At 35.0% G+C, this 26,692-nt stretch overlaps 1 protein-coding gene across 1 annotated transcript; it reads right to left on the bottom strand.

The window, feature by feature from the left end:
* Positions 1-5,707: 5,707 nt before the first annotated feature.
* On the bottom strand, positions 5,708-26,362 carry LOC136223468 (DNA-directed RNA polymerase III subunit 2). The gene is made up of 39 exons (XM_066011478.1): positions 26,159-26,362; positions 25,526-25,659; positions 25,214-25,315; positions 25,009-25,130; positions 24,033-24,125; positions 23,576-23,648; positions 23,411-23,501; positions 23,278-23,330; positions 23,008-23,072; positions 22,679-22,784; positions 22,453-22,563; positions 21,758-21,817; positions 20,090-20,128; positions 19,920-19,970; positions 19,730-19,828; positions 18,860-18,919; positions 18,676-18,768; positions 17,775-17,876; positions 17,567-17,677; positions 17,312-17,428; positions 16,357-16,473; positions 16,172-16,252; positions 15,491-15,595; positions 15,328-15,408; positions 14,842-14,973; positions 14,705-14,749; positions 13,450-13,527; positions 13,243-13,382; positions 13,028-13,109; positions 12,424-12,548; positions 12,215-12,350; positions 11,994-12,124; positions 11,237-11,362; positions 11,092-11,147; positions 10,774-10,844; positions 8,702-8,786; positions 8,515-8,618; positions 7,663-7,791; positions 5,708-6,405 (listed from the first exon to the last, which is right to left on the bottom strand). Exons 3-39 carry the CDS (start codon positions 25,301-25,303, stop codon positions 6,355-6,357), a joined length of 3,411 nt encoding a protein of 1,136 aa, XP_065867550.1. The 5' UTR covers positions 25,304-25,315; positions 25,526-25,659; positions 26,159-26,362; the 3' UTR covers positions 5,708-6,354.
* Between the last annotated feature and the right edge of the window lie 330 nt (positions 26,363-26,692).

A 26,692-nucleotide genomic window follows, 5' to 3' on the forward strand; every position in this document is an offset into this window, starting at 1 on the left:
TAACTACAGTTCATATTTACACTAATTGAAATTCGTCTCCAAAAACTAACTGATTTAATCAATATATAAAAAAAAATCATCCAAAATGTGTTAAACGGGTGATTCACACCATTCCGTCTAGGTAGAAACGGGTGATCCACCCGTTTCCGCCTAGATTCGTTTCTACCTAGGCGAAATGGTGTGAATCACCCATTCAGTACATTTTTTGAATGAATTTTTTTTCCGAATCCGGAGATGAAACTCGTGTTTTCGATTCGATTTTCAAATAAACTTATCCAGGGAATTATTAGTCTTTTTCCTTTATCGTATTTAAGTCCCATGAATGTTGTTCGGGTTTTTAAAATTCGAAGAAATTTGAGAGAATTTCAGTTTTTGAGTTTAAAAAATAAAAAGGGCAAAAGTATCCAAAAGAGGACGGTAATAAATAATTTAGAGACGGTAAATAACAATCCACATATTTTATTATGTTATTTATGAACTTAAGTGAGTTGCATCTATAAGCTAGTAAAATTTAAGTATTAATCGATTAATATTTACTTTAAGTGTTATAAATCTCAAAGTCAGTTAATTTAAACTAGTTTCGAGTTGAAATTCTATTATATTATACATATTAAACTATAACCGAAAGAACCAACTAAAAAGTATTATGGGACTAATACACAAATAATCCCTGAACTTGTTCAAATGTTGCAACTGTCCCTCTCAACTTTCAATTGTAACAACTTACCCCTTAAACTTATCCAATTGTAAAACATAACCCCAAATTGGAAATTTTTTTACCCCGTATTTGAAGCAACCGTAAAAAAGTTTTTCCAGATTCGTATCACGCCAAAGATCTGATTATCATACTCTACGAGCGTTGCATATTTTGTATTTCACGTGATTCTTCAATTGCAGTCCATGTCAGCAATTTGGGGTTGTGTTTTACAATTGGACAAATTTAAGGGGTAAGTTGTTACAATTGGACAAGTTTGAGGGGTAAATTATTACAATTGAAAGTTGGAAGGGGCAGTTGCAACATTTAAACAAATTCAGGGAGTTATTTATGTATTACGCCAAGTATTATGTGTTATTGATCTCTAACGGAATAATAATTATATTTACCATTTACCGGTAATTACTACCATGTATCAGTTTGACTTGTAAAATAATTGTTTAAAAAAAGGGAAAATTACAAAACTGGGTCAAATGGGAGGCTCATTTACATATTTAACCCATTTACTAATCCTACTACATATCTAGACTGATTTTGTGTGACTTTTCCATAATACCCCTAACCTTCCCACTTCCAGTGAATCGCCGCTCCCCCTATCTCCTTGGTTATGCGAAAAGTTGCTCCTGCATTAATGATTTCAAGACTTTTGATCTTCCTTTCTTTCTTTAAATTGCACGAAATCTACACCATTTAGTCAAAATCACAATGAATTTCTCTTTTTCCTCTCTTCATCTCTTGATTCTGCAACTTCCCAACCCTAGAAAACGAAGCCATGGTTTTTCGTCTTCCTGTTCGTTGCTTGGTTTCTTTCTTCTTGTTACCATCAAAGAAATGGTTTTTCTACGTTATTTTCTTCGTTCTTCCCATGTTATCATATTGTTATTGTCGCTTTTGGGGGTGAAAGGGGCGAAAAATGTAAGTATCTGTTTTTTTTCTGCGTTTTTTTCATGAATTCACATCGCAGCGGGGACGCGTAATGCGACCGGGCCGCCCTTTTATAGAGTTATTAATTAATCGATAAATTAATAATTATTAATTTATAGAGTGATTTTAAATTTTTTTAAAAATAAATTTTAAATTAGTAATTTAAATAAAGTTTTTGTCTAAAATCAATGGACAAATCAAATTAAATATGCATTATATAAGTTAATTGAACTTAGAAGTTCATTGTATTAGTTAATGAAATACTATATAAATTTATATGGAAATTCATTGAATTACTAATGTGTTTGATGCGATAAATCTTGCAGTCTCATCTTGGAAAATAGATATCAAACAAGAGAAAATAGCAAATTGTTTTAAACATTGCAAAATTCGTATATGGGATGAATCTGTCACAACGAATTTAGAGGAAGCAACCACTAAAGAAAACATTCATGAACCTGAGGGAATGATTGGTCGGCTTAGTTACCGCAATCTAATGGATGTCATTATCAATCAAATATTGGATTGTCCAGGTGAAAACAATGAATGCTCACAAGTCCAAAGTTTAGAAAAAATTGCATCGAGTGTTATGCAAAATTCAATTGAGGATGAAACTTGGGATAATTCGGTACCTTTGAAACCAGTCACACGAAAGGACGCAATTATAACATCATCCACTCTTTACAATTTTTTGTTACAATTTGACAAGGATACATCGGAACTTTTGAATGCACCAAGAATAGTTAGAGATGAGATTCAACTAGATATAAGTTTCGAGAAAAAAACAAAGTATTATAGATTCATATTTTGCTAAATTATCCTAAGTACATATCTATATATATTTCGCATATGTATTTGAGAAATTATTAATTTATAGAGGTAATAATACAAGGTATTTATAAAGGGTTGTTCCAGAAAATTATTATCTTATTAATTTATTAAAATTGATCATTTTTTGAACTAGCCCAAGTCGGGACCGGAAGAAATTATTATTTTAAAGAGTTTATTAATTTATCGAGTATTAATTTATAGAGGTTTTACTGTAGTTCGCGAAGTCTGCGAATAGATCCTCACGTTTCAGACCTCGCAGACTTCGCGAAAGCATTGATATGCGACGTAGATAGTCACGTTTCTGACCTCGCAGACTTCGCGAAAGCATCGATATGCGAAGTAAAACCCTGCACATTTACATTCGCATGCTTCGCTAATCTTCATTTCGTGAAGCCAAAATCGTCTTTTTCCCTGTCTAACACGATTAATTTTTTCTGTAGATGGTTGAATACGTAATATCCCTTTCTGGAAGGCGGCGTACTGGGCTGCAGGGGAGATGATTTTCCTTCCTGTATAGGGATGAACTTCCCCAAGACTGACACATTCACTCCTAAAGTGGTTGGTTAGGAGAGGTTTTGTCAATCTTGGGGTGCACCATGGGACACGTCCATCCCATGGTGCCAATCTTCAAAGTGGACCTAACTTAATCCGGTATCAATCTTGAAACGGATGAGTAATCTTGGTGGGCACCATGGGACACGTCCGACCTTTTGGGATGGACGTGTCCCACGGTGCCCACCAAGATTACTCATCCGTCTCAAGATTGGTACCGGATTAGTTAGGTCCACTTTGAAATGATTCGTTAGGAGAGTTCATTGTGGCAATCTTGTTGTAAATTTTAATAATGTTATGATTTTAATGTTAGAATCCGTTGTTATTTGCCATTTTTTGTTATATACCACTTCGCGAATTAGCTTCAAGTCATATCCAGCATTCGCATATGCGAACTAAATTCATCAAGCAAAACAAACTTCAGCTTCGCAGGCTTCGCATATGCGAACTAAATTCATTAAGTAAATCCAAACATCAGCTTCGCAGGCTTCGCATATGGTCGAATATGCAAAGCCAGACGGGATAGAGCGAGCCGCGCGTAAATATTGAGGGTATTATGGAAAAGTCACACAAAATCAGTCTAGATATGTAGTAGGTTGAGTAAATGGGTTAAATATGTAAATGGACCTCCCATTTGACCCAGTTTTATAATTTTCCCTCAAAAAAATTATATTCAACTAGCAATAATACTTTTTTTAATAAGAGTGTGGATGGGGCAAGGCTAGCAATACATTTCAACGAGGTTGGCACTTTCGACACCTAGCTCGGCAAAACTCAATAAATATATATATAAATAAAAGTATTCAACAAAATGAGGAAAAACTAAGAGAAACGAAAATGTGCAACATTGCAAATATCGTCAAGAATGAAGACGTGGCAGAGTCACACGGACACCTGATCCCCTTGGAGGAGACTCCCAAGTTTCCTTCACTGGAAATATGTGAGATCATGAGCTCCGTACCCGAGCATTGAGACGGGCATTTTAGCCAAGCCTGCTGAAGCTACCATGGGACCTCCAGTGATCTGCACTGCAAGAACTGCACTACATATGTGGAATCTGATTTTATCCAAAGTTTAGTCCAACCTCTTTCCTAGGCCACATCAACCGCGAAGATGACAACTTGCATTTCTACAATGTGTGCTGATGCCAAAAGAATGGGAAAGGCAAAGCAAATCCGAGCGAACCCCCGAGCCGTTCTAAAAATCTCTCCAGCGCCAGGCGACCCCAACGTTAAGCCATCCATGTTTACTTTCAGCCATTGATGGTGAGGCAAAGTCCATCGAATATAAACAATGTTAGGAGCAGGAGGCGCCCTAGGAGAGAGGAATAACTTCAGCAAGGTCAAATCATCCTAAGTACAGCTGCAACAGCCTCTGCGCATCCCGTTAGATTCACGAATGTATGCCCGAAGTTTTGAAATCGTAGTTTGGATTGAAGGAAGCTCATAATCGAATATGGTGAAGTTATGTGTCCGTCAAATAATCCAGATACAATTTAGGATCGTCGAGTTCCCGAAAGTCAGAGCCTGTTTGCCAAAAGTATAAGCCATTAGTCTATCAAAGAAAACCGAGAAATTACTTGTGAAGTGGATGACTACGCCAAACGTGGAACTGAGGTGCCGCCATAGTGTTGTAGCGAACAAACATCTGACCAAGAGGTGGACTCCTGTTTCCGCTAAGGCTTAACAGAGGACACATCGCGAAGTCATGGGAATGTCGCAATGCTGCAAATTTTTGTGAGTGTCTAATTTGTTTTACATTAGCTTCTAGAACGTAATGGAATGCGAAGGAGGAATGTGCATACCCCGGATAAATCTTCACCACGACACAACTGTAATTGTTGTTTGCAGTTCCTCATAGAACCGTTTGGCAGAGAAAATTTTGCACGGTGTTAGTTCCCAAATGCAGGTGTCCACGTCATTCCATGCCCTAGAGACTGTCATGATGTTCGACTGTAGTATGGTCGGAAGCTATTGTAAGTTAGTCTAAAAATCGCGGGTTAGGAAATTTTCCACACTGCACTAGTGAGAATGTTGGAGAGAAACAAATACCCCGAGATCCTTTACAATACCAGACAAAATATGAGTGTATCCCTTTCTAATCCCCTGGAACGGCCAAAATAACCTTTTGTTGCACCGCCTATCATAATCAAGATACGAAATAAAGATAGAATATCAATTATCCAATCCCTAAAACTCAAAGAGAACCTAAATGCCCCCATAACCAAACTGAAGAGATACGAAATGAAGAGAGAATATTAAGAATATTAACCCCTTCACAAGCTGCAGCGATACAATGTTGTATGTTGCGGCCTTTTAGAAAACCAAGACGATTAGCTAAGACTATTTTAGAGGCAATACCCACAAGACGATCAGCGAGGATTTTGGCTATAATACTTTTTGAAATACAAAATCATTGTTTTATAGTGCATTACAAAATGTCCATTCCATAACAAAAATTCGTTGACAAATACCTCAAATTTAAATGTAATTGGTTCAAAAGTCATCCTGAAATCCTCCCTGTATATGTTACATCTTTACACTTCTTTCTGCAAAAACTAAATGTAATTAAAACTTTCAAACCTTTAGTACGAAAATGTTATATTAACATTTCGAGTGCAAAAAAAAAGTCTGAAAATGCAACCGCATGGACCAAAACCATCCTTCCAGGATGAATTCCGGTGACTGAAAATACAGTAAATCCCGTAGCCATTCGGTCGAAGTATAAATACATCTAAAGAGTAAATTGGACAGTTGTTGCGTAACCTATACTGAAAAAGAATTATATAAATTAATGTTATATTAGATGTGCTTTACATAACCTGTTATTGAGCAAAACCTCTATAAAAGAATGATCAAAATTGCACTTTTGATTAACATTGGATGTCAATATCCATCACCACTGATACTACTTCAGACCTCCCTCCACCTTTTCCATTTCCATAGTTGATGAGGAAAATTCACCAATACAAGCACTCCGAGTCAGAGTCAGTCTGACCACTGGTCTTCGGCTATGAGGGAGAGGCCGCGCTTCTTTTATGATTTCCAAGTTACCCCTCAAGAAATAAATATTTAGCTAAAACATATAAATAAACCTTCTTTAATATGTACACAGTAGAGAAAAATGGAACCAAAGAGTTCACTCTCTGGCAGAAGTGAAATTAGTCTCTCATCAAATATTGCAGTAAAACCTCTCAATCGACATCGTCACAAGGTAAGAATGGGAATCCCGTAAATGGATCCACGTTTCTTCATCCTTCTGAAATCATATAGACAAGAACCAATGTGGATTAGCCGGCTTTAGTAATCAGTATTCATTATTATTCCTCCGAATCATGCCTCAGCCAATTTCAGACGAGGAACAATATTCATTGACTGGAGCTCCTGAAATGAGGTAAATTGGATTCATCATATCATGTTAGATAACATAAAATTTGAGGTGAAATATATTCATGTCCCCTAAACTATAAGGGCGCTACTAACTTTACCAAACTTCATTTGTTGATGTAAAAATCCTTGAACTTTAGGTTACTTACTATAACATTAAAGTTTAAATTAAAGAAAATCCGTAAAAGAAATTAACAAAATTATGACTTGGACAAGTTTGTACATCAACATCAACAACAACAACAACAACAAAGCCTTAGTCTCGAAATGATTCGGGGTCGGCTAACATGAACCATCATATAAAACCGTGAATCAAGTCGTGTCAACGACATAAATTCTCTCCCTCCACTTCGTTCTATCCACTACCATATTTTCCTCAATCCCCAATAAACTCATATCACTCTCAACCACACTCTTCCAAGTTTGCTTAGGTCTTCCCCTACCCCTCACCATTACCTCCTTTGCCACTCTTCTATCCTCCTAACTGGAGCATCGAGCGCTCTTCGCCTTACATGGTCAAACCACCTTAGTCAGTTTTCCCTCATTTTATTCTCAATAGATGTAACCCCTACTTTTGTCCTAATTGGACTAGTTTGTACATCATTGACTTTTTCTTTTTTTATCAATCTCATCCGAAATTATGTTCATATACCTATTTTACCCTTTATCATTTTGTTGATTTTTAACGGATTTTTGTTGATTTAGAATTTAATGTTAAGTAATGTAAAGAGTAAATTACACCTACGACCCCTCAACTTTGGCCTTTCTTCATGGCCCTTGAACTTTACCCTTTTACTAACATAAAACTCCCTTATGAAAGTAAACGTTCGAAATGTTATCTCTAAACAGTCACTTTCCTCTCCTAACCAAACAAACCTAAATGACCTCAAACCAACAAGGTCAAGAATTAAAATTGCTTAAAATATCATTTACATCAGCTCTACAATGGAGGGTTACCAGTGGTTAAAGTTTAAGGGTTTTATGTTACCAAAGGGTGAAGTTCACGAACCTTTTATGCCCGGTTTTGATGTTCAGGGCCCATGAAGAAAACAAGGCAAAGTTAAAGGGTCATGGGTATAATTTACCCATAATGTAAAGTTCAAGGACTTTTATGCCAAGAATTGAAGTTTACGAGGCCATGATGTTCGTAGCGTTATAGTTCAAGGGCCACTAATGTGATTTACCCGAGAATTTGAGATGTATGTATCTGAAGATATAAAATTTGGACTATGTGATGTTAGCAGCAAGAAATACCTGAATTAAGAGCTTGCACGCATAAGGCAGTTTCATAGTAGAAATGTTGTCTCCATTTTTACAAGTAGAACAAATCCCAGCTTTCAGTTTGTGATTGTAATATCCTAACAACCCACAAACTCTACAAACCTGCCAAAAAAAGAAAGAAGATGCGTAATTGTATTTAATGAAACCATAACCTTTCTGCTTCACTTTAACAAAAATTATAATTCTCATCATGATTTAAAATTTGGAGCCAAAATCAAATTTTAACAGCACTATAATATTTGTATGGATCATAAATATATAGAACCTAAACTGAACTGCCTTCTAAGAATTTGAATATGATTCTGATTTTAGTTCAAGATTTGATTGATTCAAGGCCATTTTGTCCAATTCAATTTAAGGCCAATACTAGTTCACAAAATGGACTGGTGGACAAGTAATATTAGAGGTGTCAAAACAGGTTGTCGTGTTATATGATCCATCTATTCCATATGATTATATATGAATGCACAAAAATGATAATCGTATTCTGTGGATCGTGTCAAGCGAATTTGTGTAACTTAAGATGGCCATTACTCAAATAAACTATATAAATTTGTATTTAATTAAGAAAACATATAATCAACAATATATCTAACATGTAACTGTCACTAAAATTCATGGATACTAGCAGGTTAAACGTGTTACATTTGTGTCGATATTAGATTAAAATGATAATGGCACGCCCAAACACATTAATGTGATGTCAAGTTCATAACATTTTACGGTGCTGAGTCCATTATTGCCAAGCCTAAGTGTACTTAAAAGAAACAGCAAGCTATAAATCAACAATAAAAAGTTATCATGATCAAGTAGAGTAGTGAGTACCTGAACTTCAAAAGGGTCACTAGAAATCATTAGACGCTCATATATCAACATGCTAGCACCATAAGCAATTAAACAATCACGTTCCATTTCTCCAACTCGAAGTCCTGCAAAATAAGTATTCATCAAAATTCAGTTCTTTCAAAGTGAAGCGAAATTGACAAAGTATCTTGATAGAGCCAGTCAAAACCTCCATTACGAGCTCTCCCTTCAGTAGGTTGTCGAGTTAGCATCACGCGAGGTCCACTACCTCGAGCATGCATTTTATCTAGGACCTAAGAATAGAAAAATATTAATTATTAACAAAAATTTGGCAAGCATAATCCACAAATCACATAGATTTGGGATGCACATGGATTACCACCATGAAAGAACAAGAATTATTTCCAGTGCAGTAGTGTCCATTAATATTTAATATATAATAAATAATTAGATGCATGTCATTATACCACGCATACACAGTTAAACTATCCCAGATGTGATGAACCCGAAGTCTAATGAGAATTTGCACATAAATACTATGGCAATAAGGAAAATACGAATACCAGAAACCACAAAAGGGAAAAGGCCCAAGGGAAATGACAATTACAAAATGAAAATGTTAGGAAACTAAAACTATTTCAGAGACCTGATTAGACTAGTAATTGGGTTTTCTTCATAAGTTTTTATTCTTTGTTCCTAATCATAGTAATTAAAGGAGCAAGAGGGTCTCGGAGCCTAGGGGCGTGCCTTAACTACACAAGGCGCACTAAAGAAAACTACAAAATAAAATCAATAATTAACATTTCTAAAATGCAAATATTCAATACTAAATCATATTCAATTATCCATAATATTTAATCATAAAATGCATGAAGTAAATTCCAAATTACCCACTAACTCTCCCATTATCATAATTCCTAATAAAAATTCTAAATCTAAAAACTAAAATTTAAGATCAACTGATAGTCTGATGACTACTTTTCTTGACTAAAGTCTCCATTTGTGATATTTCTTGACTCTTGAAAATGGACCAGTGTTTTCCTATGCGATATTTCGGCCATCCAAATCTTCTTTTCTTATTTATTCCTTTTTATTCTAATTTAATTTCAGCCATGGATCGTATAAATAGGAAAGGGCTGAGATTATAACATCAAATTTCTAACTTGGAACCCTAAAAAATAGTGTAGCTTCTAAATTGTGCCTAGGCACACCTCCGGCAAGGCACTAGGATAAAAAAAGACACCCAAGCCTGCACCGCTTGAACAAAGCCTGCCTTTTGGATTCTTAGGCAACATGCCTGGAGCCCAGCACCTTTTGAGCCTGAAGCACACCTTTGATAACTATGTTCCTAATAAATTAGGAATCAGATTTAACCTGTTATTTGCTATTATATTAGTAGTCAGTATCTATTAGTTAGTTTCAGAAGTCCTATTCATATTAGAAGTTCAATTTCCTAGTTAATCGATCTTTGTAACCCTATAAAACAGGGCCTTCTTATTAATAAAAGTATGCAATTACTAAACAAAAATAGCAGAGCTTGCTTAAGAGTTCTCACCCAGCGCTCCATAGGTCTGAGGTCTATCTAAATGATCTCCAACACATCAATCTTACCATAGGTAAAAAGAAGGAAGACTTAGTTCCTGACTTTAGGTTCGAGGACCTATAACTTGATCCAAGGTTCGGGAGCGTATAAGACAATTTCAGAGTCCTAATTAGATTAGCATTTTGTCATTTCTTTAAGAGCTTTTGTTTTTGTCCTTGTTCCTAATAGAATTAGGAATAAGATTCAACCTATTAGTTCCTATTCTATTCATAGTTAGTATCTATTAGACTTATCATTATTTTTAGAAGTCCTATTCATATTAGAAGTTGATTTCCTAGTTAGTCTTTCGTTGTACCCTATATAAGGGGGTTTTCTTATTAATAGAAGTACGCAAACAATCAACAAAAATAACATAGATTTGGAGTTCTCTAATGAAAACTAAAGATCCAGAGGTCTCTCTTAACAATCTCCAATAAATCAATTTCATCATAGACAGAAAGAAGGAAGACTTACTTTCTAACTTTAAGGTTCAAGGACCCATAACTCAATCCAATGTTCAGGAACATAACAGAAAATTAATATATTTCGCACCATGAGGAATAATTCATGTGATCCATGTCAAGGAAACCATTATATTTCAAACTGATATTGTTCAAATCACATGCGGTAAATAAATATAACTCCGTGCAGCAAATAAAAAAAAATGTCACATAATGAAACATAAAGAAACAACTCACCATATGTTTTAATTTCTGGTAGTAAATTGGGCCCATGAAAATGTATGCTTGTAGTGGGAAACCTGTGATGCCTGTAAATCAGGAATATCAGGCATGCTTTCACCAATTTATCCACCCGTAAAAAAACAAAATTTACCACAAAAAGGACGCTGCTACTGTAACTCATTTGAAATTTAAATTAAAACATGTGTTTCCATCGTCTAAGAATTTGATACATTACTACCAACAAGTTCTGAAAATAAATCAAAATTAATTTCCTAAAGCAATCCACGTTAGGTGACATTGAAGATGTGGTAATCTGAGTAAAAGCAGCAGAACCTGAATAAATAAAATCCTTGCCACTGTAACTAAAGCCATGCTTGACGAGGGTTTCGCTGTCATAAAAGATAAAACACATAAGAACATCAAAAAGAATTCTGCGATAGAGGAGGGAAACAAGCTGTGTCAGACATAAAGTATGCACCTTATAGCATCTACCCTGTCTGCATGACCACTTGGTTCGCCAAATGCACTACCATAATGAAATCGACCACATGAAACCCCAGCTTTACCCCCAAGAAGTTCTATCATCTTTCCAACTGTCATTCGGCTACTCAATAGAAATGTATATTGCAAATCAGAGATGAGGAAAACAATGACAAATGCACACAAAATTAGATACTGGCCAAACAGATTGTAAACCTTTTCTACCCCATAACAGGAAAAAATTGTCTTATAGATCCACAGCAGTGGTCCAACTAATTGGTATGAATTCTCAGTTTGATTTAGATTTAAAGAAACTTCTATCAAAAAGGAAAATTTTGAATTTTAGAACAAAAATAATCCAATCATGCTTTATAATAATTGTATTGGAATAGGGGTCAAATTTGCTAAACTGATTAGGGAAGATCAACTTTACGCTCCCCGTATAAAAAAGCTCAATATAGGCTCCAAAGTAGAAACCCTTGTCCAATTTTACCCCTACCATAGAAACTCTAGCTCAACTTTACCTCTTTATGTGTAAATACCAATGAAATCCTTGAAAGGTGTAAATTTGAGCTAGGATTTCTACAATAGGGACAAATTTGGACCCTTTTATACAATAAGGTAGAATTAATCTTCTCCAATAACCTAGGGGTAAAATTGACCCTTATCCCAATTGTATTAGAACTTATTGTTTATCTTCTGTTTCCATTTTTATGATCCAAAGGTTAGTAAACGAATGAGAGTAAAATCAATACCTAGGAAATCCATGAGGATTCATAATCAAATCAGGGCAAATGCCTCGTTCAGAAAAAGGAAAATCTTCCTGTTGAATAATCGTTCCACAAACACCTTTCTGCCCATGTCTGCTACTAAATTTGTCACCAACCTGAGTAACGACAACAGAATGATTAGCACAGGCACGGAAAATGCAAAATAGTTTACTGGCCTACCAATAGAGACAGATTAAAACATTTACCTCTGGTCTACGAGTATGGCGAATTACGAATTTGATACATAGATTATTATTCCTATCTGAAGAAAGAGCAACTCTGTCAACCACACATGACTCCCCTTCAGGCACTTTGAATGTCTGACTAGTAGGGCGATATTTGCTGGAGGATATTGGAAAAAATAATGAGCAACAATCATGTTAGGGTAGCAAAAATAAAACATCAAATTACTTACATATTTTTCAATGCCGCAGAAGACTTTAACTGCCCCCTCGTTTCCAATGGAGACTCCTTTTTTATATAGACGTTATTCAGTTTAATAATTTCCCCAGGAGCAGCAAGTCCATCATCATCCAACACCTATACGAGTGCAACATGCAAGTAAATAAACACACCTTTTGCAAAACATAAATGGAAGAATCATCCAATTTGTGGTAAGAAATTAGCATGTGTGAACCAAGCCTATCTGCCAACTAGACAATACATGAGACTGACTTTGGAGCCATGAATAAATCAATCAACAACCTTGATTTACTGAGTGATGGACTAATGAGAGAAAATGATTTTACTGATGGTCCAAATAGTTCACAAGTTCTAACAAGCAGCAGAACCGGAAACATGATTAGAGTGAAAGATAGAACTCAATTTGCATATTTGCTTTCATATTTGGACACAAATATATAATTAATACAAAAAGTGCACTGTCTCTTGGTTTTAATATTTCACCAAAAATTGAAAAACAAAAGGCAGATGAAAATTAATTAAGATAGCATGTGAGAATGATAATAACAATCAATTAAGAAATGGCAGGGAAAAGCTCCCATCACAAATTGAATTACCCTCTCGTTTTCTTCAGTCTTAGATGGTGGCAATATTCTATCTTGTGCACCATTCTCATATTTTTGATGGACGCAAACAGACCTGTAGAAGGAGCAAAAAGAAAGGAGTATTTATGAAGGCTTCATAAGGGTAAATAAATTTGTTTCGGTAAAATTATTACTATTAATTCTGCAATGGCAAGACAACAAGAAATAACAATGAATGAAGTTTTTACTTCTTCAGAACAATACAACGACCAAAACCACGATCTAAAGATGCCTTGTTCATGACTATTGCATCCTCAATGTCATAGCCAGTAAAGCTCAGCACAGCAACAGTTGCATTTTGACCAGCCCCCAGCTTATCATAACCAACCTGAAATTAAACTAATTAATTGAGGACCTATGATCTCCATTGCACTTATCTTATGTAGCATAATTACCAGTTCGATTGTCCTTGTTGTCAAAAGCGGTCGTTGAGGATACACCAAGAGATAAAGCAACGAGTCCATCCGGGATAACTGCAAACTCAAGACATTAACATTGAAATATTCACATTACCTATTCTCTACAGTATCAACTTGCATTGCACAAATATCAACATACATTCATTTCATTTGTATATCAGTTAGGACTCAGGAGCCAAGGAGTGCATCAATATAAAAAAACAAAAGTTACAAGAAAAAGAAAATACATCAGTTGATCAATTAATGTAAAACAAACTACACTAAATACAGTGCTTTCCGCAGGAACATTATCTCAGTCCAGACACGTTCAAGCCCATGAAGATAAAAACTAATAAAGCACAGTGAAATATCTAAAGGAAACATGCATTTGGTCAAAATAAAAATTCTAACAAATTTTATGTCAGAATTTCTTCTGGACATTTAGCATGGTAAAAGTAACTCCAGGAAATTCTTTTCATGTCAAACCTGTATCAGGGAAAGATGGAAGGTCAGATACCCTTTCCTAAGAGCTCCCATCGCACACAAAACTGAAGGCTCTAAAATGGAAAGAGATACACAAACCCACTGAAACAGTCATGTAATGATGTAACTAACAAAGTTGGGCACATAATCGAAATGTGTGCCAACTTGTTCGGATGCGTTACATAATTAATGAATAGCATGCCTAGGGCTGCTTAGGCTGCTGGTAGGGTCAATATGTCTCCTTGATTGTAGGAGTAATATCAGGAGCCACTTGTATATATACGTGTATATTGCTCCTAAGTAAAATATATCAATGTAGGCTCTTACTCTACATGGTATCCCATGTATTCCTAGTGTATTAAATGGTTTGTAACAGGATGTTTGGTGTAAATCATTCATAGGAAATAGAGATTATCCTTTAACTAATAAAGTCACACACATATTGAGAATTTATCCACTTATCCTTCAACTAGGTTGAGCAAACAAAACCACCAACACTGATAATATTCAGCAAGCGGCAGTAATAACCATCCCATTTTATTTTGTTGCATAACAATCACAATAGGAATTATTTGTAGCACACATGACCATATTAGATTCTAAATAATTTTATGGAGGCATGGAAAAAAAGGTGAATAATCATAAAATTAATTGTGGTGACACAACAAAACCACCTTAGCAAGATGGTGCAACACTAGAATTATATTGAAGAGACTCGCAAGGATAGTTTCCTTCCTGCACAAAAATGATGATTGAACAAAGTACTTGCCTGGTTGTACGCAATATTTCCCATGGCTTGTTTCCCCATAGCACACTGTTACACAACACAAAGTAGAAACTGCGAGTAAATATATTACTTAACTTTAAGCCATCGCCTAACAAAGTTGAGAAATTATAGAACAAAACCTGATATGTATTTCTAGGAGACTGATTATGATGAGGATACGGTATTAGCCCCGCAATAACACCTAACAAAGTGAAAGGTTCTATTTCAATATGTGTCGTATCGGGTGTAGCCTCCCCTTCATACAAGGCTATCTGTAAAAAAATTTAAAACAAAATCAAATAATAATAAAATTCTTTTAAAACCCATTTTTTATGGAAGGGGCAAATACATAATCCAAAATGCCTGATATTAAATTTTAATATAATAATATCTAAAAATATATGTAATAATAGAAAAATAGAATATAAAAATAGAAAAATATATATAATTAGAATATATTCTTTTAATAAAATTTTAATAATAAAAAATAGAAATTTGAATAATAAATAATAATCTATTTAATAATAATATTAAAAATTTAATATTCAAAATAATAGAAAAAGTTCCAAGAACAAAACAAGTTTGCAACAGCTAAAGTGACTGATGAGTGATAGATATGAACCAACCAGAGCATTGTTCTCCTCATTGACATCAAGATACTCAATTAATCCATCGCGTAAGAAGCAATCAAAAGTGCGGACTCCGTCCTAAAAGAAAATAATAAGGCATATGATATCACTTCTGAAGCAGTCATTCTTTGTGTAGAATGAACACACGTATCAAACTCACCACCAACTCTTTCATATGATGCTCTTTAATCCTTGATACACCTTTGTCTGCAATAACTAATGGACGACAAACTCGACCACCATCAGAAGCAATATACACAGCAAGCTGAAAACACATTTATTCTCATAATATCAGTTTGCCAGTTAACTATCAAAAGCCCAAGAAATTGAGAAATCAACTGTAGAAGTAGAAAATAAGAGAACTTCCAGTTTTCTTTATTTCTCTTTGCACTTGGATAAATAATATACACAAGCAAAAAAAGTTTCCAGCCAGAAGCCTCACAGAATTTTTTATTACAATTCAGTTGCTGAACTGGCCCTTCAAGATAACTGTATAGAAAATTAGCCATTGTAGGGTTTTAAAACTATCCAACAACTGAATCAAATTTACTGAATTTCATATTAGCCAAAATTTATTTATTTCTGCCCACGCCAATGTTTTATTAAGATCTCTCTCTCCCTTGCTGAGCCACAGCTAGGTATAGTTGCTTGCCAATTTTGCTAGGGTTGGCAACTTAAACATAGCTACTCGTTCACTTAAACCTGATTGTGGTTTCACAATCATATGCTTGTCGGTATTTTACCTCCATACCAGATCAGTCTGGTATATGCTATACCTATCAAGTTCTATAACGGATATGACAAACCTCCTATTTTAACCTCATTTCCTAATAGATATTACCTGCTTCTCATTCACAAAGACGCTTACAAACTCCCCAATTTTTCCAGCTCTTCGTAGATTTCTCAGGGCACTAACAAACTTCTGCAAGGAGGAATTTGAGAAGAAGATGAAGAAGAAAGATATGGAATCAACAGATTTATGCATATTTATAAAAATCAATTAATCTTGATGAAACCATATTTTACCTGTGGCCTCCTGTGTTTGCCAAGAATGAGACCATTAAATATTACCAGAAAAGAGTTTGGTGAGTGAAGCTCTTCTCCCGAGAGGAGTTCCAAGTCTTCAACACCCAAACAGTAGCACTGTGACAACAAACATTAGAGTCTCATAGTTTACTTTCTAATATACAGCAGAAAAACATATAAAGGAACGCAAAATTACAAATTCCTAAATAAGAATAGCTCTATGAAATTGCAGCACTCTGATTACAAACAAAAGAAGCATTATTCTAAGTAAACTGTCAAATGTCCCTGATAATTATCCTCAAGCAAGTATATTCATGATATCCATCTCAAGTCGGAGGAGAAGAAAAAATTGATTTTAGGAATCTGTGCTGCACTGCAGAATGCTAAGGATGTGAAATGCTCAAAAATTTGATCACAGAGTTAAAGCAGAACTGATAACATAAGAGGCAGGAAGTTGCATGTGTTTGTGAGGGTTGATGAAGGAAGGAGGTGGAGAGAAACTTGGCTTTGAGTTCATCACTATTTTTCTGGGTAGTTGGGTATCTTGACCTATATATATATATATATATATACACACATATAACCTAACTCAGTGAATAAAAGAAAAGGAAGCTATTTACAGAGCTTAATAACAATCAAAGGACCCTGTAGCAAGAGCCATACATCTGCTAAGTAATTATAAACATGAATAACTACCGTTCAGATTTCAAATTTATTAATGTAGCAGAAATGCATTTTAACTGCCACAGAAATCTATATCCGAGTATACCAACCTTACCACACCAATACAGCGTGGCTTGTCTACATCCTACAACTGGTCTTTCTATTTAATATGTAAAATATTTAGGCAACCTTCAATTGAATAATATTATCAAAGCACCTCATGCACAGGTGCTTCAAAACAATATCTGAAAATTTGCTTTTACTTTTCATGAAGATTTGAAGTAAAACCTACCAGAAAAATCAAAGGACCCTCTTCCTCATCAGTTGTAACATGAGTCATTAAGGCCAAGTTCTTGACTAGTCCACAGGCTTCACCTTCCGGGGTATCACAAGGGCAAAGCATACCCCACTGCAATAAAACACAAGATTGATCAACAAAGGAAACAATCTGAAAGGTCATCCATAGAGCATATAAGTAAGCATCGACCTAATGATAATACAGTTCTGCAGTATTTTCAGGGTAATGCACGGAAATTTTTAACATTACCTGGCTCGGTTGTAATGCTCTAGGTCCACTTACTTTCCTTGACTTCTCAAACTGTGGTGAGACTCTGGTCATCATCCCCAAACTCCCTATATATGATAACCTAGCTAACACCTGAAAGCAGAGAATTTACTATCAATTTATTCTACACAAATACACAATGACAGCAATTGCAGAAAAGGGAGTGGTGATCTAAAGGAATGATACCAACCTGTGTCATGCCTTTCCTGTGCATTTTAAATCGTTTGACATCAAAATTGCCGCTAGAAAGTGTCCTTTCCAGCCCATGAGTAATACTATCTCTGACTAAATACTGGAAAGAAAGAAAAAAACATTACAAGTTAGAGGACCTTATTCAGGAAGAACTAATCAATTCATGCAGGACGAATTCTTTAAAAGATAATAAAGAAAGAACCTCAATCACGGACAAACAATTGAATTAAAAAGTTCTATGTCAAGTCAATTATAATATGAACTGAGATAGAAAATTTCATTTGCAATGCCTCCAAAAGGAAAGTAGATCTCCAACAAGATATTTTTGTATGTCAAACCATTTCAATGGTGATTTATACAAACAGAATTTCACTGTCACCAATGGAACAGTAAAGAATAATAGAACATGCCTGAGTTTTCTAAAGCTAAATGAGTCCTGAAAAAAGAAATAAATAAGTAAAGCATCGCAAAAAAAAAAATTATAGGACGAATAAGGCACTAAGATCAATTGATATCATATCCGCATGAATTCACATTGTTAATAATCCATCATATTTGTACATCTCCACAATCAGAAATCTGTTTATGATCAACTAAAGTCACATTAGCAACTTCTGTGGTTAGATACCTATCATTGAAAACGCAGCTAGCTCATAACCATTCCGTGTCTCTAGAAAAATTTGATCAAAGAACATATAAATATGACCTGAATAAATGGAAATAAATGACCCAAAAAAAGAATAAGACAAAAAATGCAGAAGCAGTGACAAAGGCATTTCCAGACACATATATATGAATGCATATTGACATGTTACAATTTTCTCAAAAGCCGAATACAAAAACTTCCTGATAGGACCTCATATATACTAGGTTTTGCAATTATAAAATCCACCACTTACTTGGGCAAGGTCGAACCGACTAGAGCGGTTTTGTTTCACAAGAACAATGTCGATTGTTCTCTGAACCTCGGTAATCATCGTCTTAAATAAATCCTGCAGTGCAAATAACCCTATATTGAGTTAGAGAAATATTCTGAGCAACAATGAGCAAGAAAGATAGCGTTTATAACAAAAATAGGATCACCTCAAAGAGCAGAGAAACTAACTGGCCAGATAGCTCCAACCTCTTGTTGCCCACATAATCCTATTCAATGAAAGAAAACAGTTTGTTCAAGATATCTGTCAGATATTGATATGAAGTGGACCTTTAACTATAAGCTTGAGCTTGTGGTTCAAACGGTTCCATGACATGGTATCAGAGCTAGCTTGACCGAGTAGTCTAGGGTTCGATTCCTGGCAGCCCCATTTGTTGATTTAATTGCAGGACATGGTAATATGGACCTGTGTTGTGCAGGCTTCAAGCCCAGTGGGAATTCGCATGAGGGGGTGGATAGATATTGATATGAAGTGGACCTTTAACTATAAGCTTGAGCTTTTAGTTCAAACGGTTCCATGACAATATCAAATAAGAAACACCAGAAATACCAACCCCAAGTAATCCATTTACTCTCAAATGCACCATCATTAAAAGCTTCCTCAAATGGGCCCATTCTCACCTAGGGTACAAAAAATATGTTTCTAGAATGCTGCTAATGAAGGTACCTGAGCAGCAGCAGCAAGGGGATGATGAACCTAGGGTGCACATTGTAGTTGCAGCAGTTGCATAATCTTTTGAAAAGGAGGACAGCAGAACAGCCAAACTTAGGGAGTATAAAAATCAATGCCTTTGTGATAACAAGTATCCATGCCTTTGTTTAAGAGTCTATATATAATCTTTGCATCCTTCATCATGAAATATTCATTGTTTTTCTTTTCAAGGAAATGATGTTTGTGGAGATATATTTCTTATTACTTCATGGCTATATCTTTTATTTCATGTTTTGTGGATTTTATATATTATGATTCTTAAATAAAAACAAGATATGTTTATTTTGCATAGAATGAAATCAATCACCTTATCATCCATTGCATCCTTGTTTAACATAGCCTCCATCACCCTTCGCAACATCACTGCAACATATATACATTTTGGACGAAAATTGTTCTTATTCACCTAAGGCAAAGAAGAACAAAATGTTGGACTTGAACTGCTGAAGGTTAGCAAGAGAATTTGAATTCCATGTTACACATGAGTGAAATCCTACCGGGACATTAGCAAGAAAGACATCTCGAAGCACAGGCAAAGCCCTACTTTCCTGTTGAAATTTTCAAAAGATGATAAGACACAAATCCACCAATCAATCAGTGGTATATAAGACATTGGACATAGGGGCCTCTTTATATGCGTATAATGAGAGAAAGCGGAGGAGAAAACCTTTCTAGATGAGGAACTGGCATATGTAGACATCTTCACCTGCAATAGCCAGAAACTGATATTAAAAATGGGTTGAGCAATTGGGCATAAAGTCAAAACTAACAATAAAATCAAGCACTGAATCATACAGTTTAATCAGATCATAATCTTATACTATAAAACCATCAAATAAGACAATGGAAAATATTTTAAAAGATGCATGAACCAATTAGCTGCAGCAGCTTCCTTCTAGAAGACATCTGGACTGTTGGCCTTAACAATGCATAAAGCATAAGCAAAGGAACAAGAAATGGTAGAGAACCTACGAAGAACCAGCACATGTACGGCAAATGCAGTTTTAAGAAATATGAGATACATGTACGCCAGGATACGCCATATATTTTACATATATATACATATCATCTGTAATGACGAATTTGAAAGATACATAAATATATAAATAACATTCATGAGTCATTATAATCACAAATAACATTTATTAGTCATTATAAAACCACTAATAACTAATAAGTCATCAATTCATCAAAAAGAAACATTTAATACTTCAAACTATTTAAACGGGTGGGTGGAGGGCTGGTTTAATTAATTATTTATTTATATTAGGGATTTATATTTACATTTTTTTATTTACCAACCCCTATTTTTGTAAAGTTATTTACAAAAAAAAAAACCTTAAATTTTAACTAATTAACTCTGAACTGTATCACCGAAGTATCCCCATAGTTAAAAAAAAGATACTTGTTTTTCTGTATCCGTACATATCCCCGACGTATCCGTATCCCTGCTGTACCTGATGCTCCTAAGTCAACCTCTTAGAAGTATTGGTGCTTCATAATAGAGAACACTCAGAAGCAATTCTTATAACTACACCTCATCCATATATTAGATAACATTCAATGTCAGTATCATGTATCAAAATCAGATCGCTATTTTTGGAAGTGGTTCAGTATTCATGACCAGATACCATACATATTAACTGGCACTATCATGAGGACATTTGCTTAATTTACCAGTCTAGTGAAAGTCTGAATTGAGATTGTCATGCACTTTCTGTTAGTAATGCATAATAATACCCATGTTACACAAACAAGATATCTATGTTCATACTGGGGGAATGTCAAAGTATCACTTGTCAAACACTAAAAACTGCCAATATTTTGACTCATACTCAGATACTCTACTCATCTGTATAATCTGGGCTCTGATTCTTCTAATCTAACAAAGGATAAACGGGTCCCTTCTAATGTGCTTGCATGTTCTCTGTACTTGCAGTTAAAACAAAATAATAAATGAAAAACCTCACATACTCGTAAAATCTGCATCTTGACCTTTTTAATTTTGAAGTGAAAGAAATTTCTGAGCTTGCAAAAAGGAAAGTCAACATAACAAGATGGTTTCAAAGTGGACCAACTATTATTGGTAGAGCTACATGAAAATGACTCCTACAAGTTTTTTTAATAAAGAGGACATTCATCGGGTAAATCAATATATCGAATTGTGAACAACTGCACACGCTAGCAATATGCGTTTAACATCAACCAAGAATAAGTCTCCATCAAGAGGATAACAGTTAAAAGGCAATAGTTAAATGCAGAATTTGGTCTAACAATGTAATATCAGAATAAAATTCACATTCAACATTGCAATGTATGGACAAGACTATCACACCTTTCCTTCAAGGTACTCCAAAGCTTTTTGTCGAGTGAATATATTTAGACCAGCGCATTCCTGATACAAGAGCAGCAAGCTTTAGAGATCAAACAGCTGTAAACTAAAGCACCCTTGAATAAACACAATATTGCACCTCCAAATTGGAATTGCAATACTTCCAAATAATGAAGCACAAAAAAATGTAACCGAATATAGCCCGTAAGACCAACAACACAATTAACAATTGTTGTTTCGAAAAGTAAATTATTTATTTACTAGAAATAAATAATAGTATAGCTACTTTAACAATTAGTAATATTATCTTATCGTAATTATTATAATGTATTATTAATATTATTATCTTGAATAAACACATAAACAATAATAGCATAGCCAGTTTAACTATTAATAATATTATCTTATATATCATTACTTAATAAGTAAATCATTTATTTATTTAAAAAACTAAACGTATAGAGTAATGAGTAAATTTCATAAAGGATAATATAGTCTAAATAGAATACAGCCGAATTAGATATCAACAACACAACTAACAATTGTTGTTTCGAAGAGTTTACATAAACCTTTTACAGATGTTTAGGACAAAATCAACTTTCAAAAAACCAAAACAGATAAACCAAACAACCTCTTAGTTTGCACAATAAAGGTGTCTAATAACTGATATGAACTCCAAATATCTAATGACTTGTTACCTCAATAGATGGCAAAAGTAAGGCACTATATCGAGGATCTCTTCCTAACATCTGTACAACCTCTTGATCACTTTCCATTCCCATAGCCTTAAGCACCACCATAATAGGAATCTGTAGAGCATTTTAAAAATATTAAGCCCGGGTCAACCTCTGAAAACTAATGGAAACAGAGAGTAAGAAACAAAAGGTCAAAAAAATGGGAAAGATGTATCTCTAAAACATAGACCTTTTTCGCAAATTGATTGAGACATAGATACATCTTCTCCTTCTCCATTTGAATAATTGTTTTACTTTTTGTTGTCTCTGTGCTGCTTGTAACAGATGCATTTATACTGAAAAACAGAGAGTAGACAACATAATGAGCTATATTTATGCAGTGCAAACCAAGTGGAAAGAAAAACATCAGAAAAAACAATTATCATCAAAAGAAAATCGTTGCACAAAAAATAATTGCATGACTATGAGAATCCCCACAAGAAGTAAAAGATAGAAAATGGATGACGAATATCAATGAGCATAAGGAAGATGAACACAAGAAAAAGGAAGAGTACTTACTTTCCCTTCTTATCAGTATCAATAATTATTCTATTCTTGGAGAGTTGTTCTTGTATTAAAATCACCTGAATGAGATTAAAAGAATCGAAATATATAATCATAAGGACTTGCATAACAAATTACCAAAGGAACATATATTATCAACCGATCGTACTATAAAAACTATTGCAAAGTGAAATGTACACACAAGCAACACATTGTTTTGATGATTAAATACTAAATGTTCTTCCTAACATCAAAAACCATCAAGTAGAAGAGTCAGTATGTCACCTTTTCTGTCCCCTTTACAACAAAATATCCTCCGGGATCAAGGGGGCACTCGCCTAAATTCAGCAAAATAAGTAATTGATAAGAAACAATGATTACATACAAAAAGCTCTGTCCAAAATTTATACACACAAACCTAGTCTTGCAAGCTCAGCTTCATCTTTTCCATATAGTACACAACAGCAACTACGTAGCATGATAGGCATCCTTCCAATAACAACATCATTCTGCAACAAGACTACAATTCAGCATCCAAAATTCCATTCCACACTACTATATACCACAATGATGTTGTGACTACCTTCTCCACCCTGGTTTTCTGATCGTGACTTCCTTGAATATATTCTACATTGACCATTATAGGTGCAGCATATCTGAAAATCGCAGCCGGTAAAAGATAAAAAATTAACATACAAATATTAGAAGTGCCAAATAGTTTTAGCTACATCAGCTTTTATCCCTAATCACAGGGCAAGAAATATATAAGCACATGTATTTACAAATACTTGACAGTGCATAGACATACATAACACAAACTTTGAAAGTAACAAAAAAATGACAAAATATAAGAAATAAACTTGCTTATTCCCCAATTAAGCGATCGCAAGCATAGATATCATTGTTATCCTGTAATAACATATATATATCCAACCATCATATAACTAGCATTAAATTGAATAGGAAATAAAAGTGAGGAGGAATATATAACCTGCATAAAATTGAATAGGAAATATAAGTGAGGATGAATGGCTACTTACGTCATGTCAGACAATCGGCATGCATGAGGACTGAGTGGTTCGCTAATACTATCCGTAATCACTGAAGGTGTACCAATCCTAATATCTTTGAACCTAGAGCATTAGCCCCGGAAAAGACAACCAGAGAAAAAGACAAGTCAGCCAATCCATTGAAAGCATTCAAAACCATATATAAAAGGAACCATAGTTATTAAAGGCGCGCCTGGCGCATGGCGCACCAGGCGCAGGCCTTAGCGCCATGGCAGCCCCATGGCGAGGCGCAATCGCCATGGCGCGCGCCTGGTGCGCCATTTTGCGCCAAAGGCAGTTTCCAAAGGCGCACCAAGGCGCGCCTTGGAAATTAGAGGCAGTTATGGGCAGTTTTTTGGTAGTTACTTAAATATCTGGAATGGAACACATGTTATATTAACAAAAAGTATTAAAAAGGGGAGAGATTATAGATTTTAAACTAATTAGAAGACGAAGAGACTCTGTGAAGAGGAAGAAACAGAGTCATTTGAAGAGTAAGAGACAGAGTTATTTGAAGAGGAAGAAGTTTAATAGAAAGAAAACACATCAAACGGATTCAAACAACAGAAACAAAGAAGCCAAAAGGAATTCAACTTCAACAGTTTGATGATCAATAGTTTGATGATGCCTTAGATGAGGAGTGTGATAGTGATGATGATGAGTGATGGATTTGGAGAGTTTTGATTAGGAGTAGAACTTAGGAATTAGTATTCAACTTTAAAGTTTTCTAATATGGGGTTTATTTTGCATTTTAAAATTTATTTATGCTTAAGATATTTTCCTGATTTAGTTTTATGTTATTATAATTTTTATTTTTTCAAGTGTGCCTTGTCTCGCTATGGCGCGCACCATCGCCATGCGCCATGCGCCAAGGCTCCAGGACCCCTTGCGCCTTAGTGCGCCATGCGCCTTTAATAACTATGAAAGGAACTGAGATGATAAAGACAACAATCAGAAAAATTTGTACCTGAGATAAATACCAGGATCAACAGTGGATACAATGCGATCATTAGCACGCACAATCTTCTTTATACCTATGTTCACAAAGTAATTAAACGAGTCCAAGTGCTGCTTCACGAGTCCCCTCACCTGACCATAACACCAGTACCAACAAATAAATGGAAAATAAGAGTAAAGATCCATTAAAACATTCTACTTTTAGATTCTTTTACCTTCAAAAACTCGGGAATGAGTTGGAATTTATCAACAGCAGATTTGATTGGAGCAGTGAGGTTTTGCTTATCCATGAATTGCTGGCCCATATTCACCTAACACTGTTAAATAAAATTGGGTGTCCATTATCACAAAATATAGTACCAGAATGCAACGAAAAACAAACTATATAGTGATACAAAGTATCGATTAACAAAGAAAATAACCATCGAGATCCTAAGTAAATTAAGTAATAAACAACAAATAAAAAAAATCTCCCAAAATTAACATGACTATTAAATTTACACGGAATTAAAATAAAAATAAAATACCTATCAGTTGAGAGAGACAAACACAATTGAAAATGCTTGAGGTCGGATTCCTGAAGACCCAAGCTTAAGAAGTGAAATACACCAGAAAACAATGTCCCAACGACTTCGCGGCTGCCTCTATTAACCTTTGTTTACTATATCAACATTATAACAAAGTGTATGTAAGTGGAAGTTTCTACCACATAAACAATTCCATCAATGTCTCAAATTCTATAACTTTGTATTCATAATATGCAAAAATCCTTTCATTCTAAAACACAATCCTTATTAGTTTAAAAAAAAAAATAGAAACAGAAAATTATCCCACATTTGCCAGACAAACAACAGCAAGGAACAGTTGATACAAATCTATGGGACAAGAAATAGAGTAACTAAAGCTTATATAGAAAAAATAAAGACCGGAATGTGCAGAAAATTTAGTTGCTTTATATGACGCAAAACGCAGAAGAGTTGGCTGATATGCAAGCTAAGTATGAAGTGATATCTACCTTATTCAATGTAAAGTTCTACGGCAACACAAAATTGCCGGTAGCAAATATGTGGCCCAGCCAATAAAGTAACATTACTAAAATTTCCTTAATGACAAGAAGAAATTTAAAAGAGTGAGTAGAGATAAAGATGACAGTAGCTTACCTAGAGGACAGAAGCAGTGTTGAACAAGAAGGATGGAGATGAAACAGAGACTGGGGATTGGAGAACGCCGAACGTAACGGCTAAGCCGACGGCGACTGCGAACGGTGAACGAAGGATTGGAGAACAGCGAAGGCGACGACGATGGGTTTTAAGAATTACAAAATATTTATAATTTCGTTAAAAAACAACAAATTTGGAAAATAATTATAAACCCTAGTCACACTCTGTTTCCCGCCGGACCACCGGTTCCCGGTTTGACTCCAATATTATCCGGTTTGTTGAAGATTCGACAAACTAGTAGCCCGTTGGTCCGTCCAGTCCGCCCAAACCCGTCTTTTATAGGTTGGGCTTGGACACACATATTTAGCATTTAACCCGGTCCGAGTCCGTAAAAGCCCGAATTTAAAATGGATTGGACTTGGGATTTATCTCAAAACCCAAGTGTAGCCTGACCCGGCCCGAGCTATAAAATATCTATATAATTTAATTACATTTAGTATTTTACGTTTTATTTATAGGTGCCCGCTATGGTTA

The sequence above is a fragment of the Euphorbia lathyris genome, chromosome 3, assembly GCF_963576675.1.
Source record: "Euphorbia lathyris chromosome 3, ddEupLath1.1, whole genome shotgun sequence".
Lineage (NCBI taxonomy): Eukaryota > Viridiplantae > Streptophyta > Magnoliopsida > Malpighiales > Euphorbiaceae > Euphorbia > Euphorbia lathyris.

Coding starts and splice junctions, on each gene's coding strand:
- LOC136223468 (XM_066011478.1), bottom strand. CDS start 25,303: ATGGGCCAGCAATTCATGGATAAGCAAAACCTCACTGCTCCAATCAAA. Junction 16,253..16,356: donor GCAAACACAGGAGGCCACAG/GTAAAATATGGT, acceptor TCCTCCTTGCAG/AAGTTTGTTAGTGCCCTGAG. Junction 13,110..13,242: donor CGTTGTATTGTTCTGAAGAA/GTAAAAACTTCA, acceptor CTCCTTCTACAG/GTCTGTTTGCGTCCATCAAA.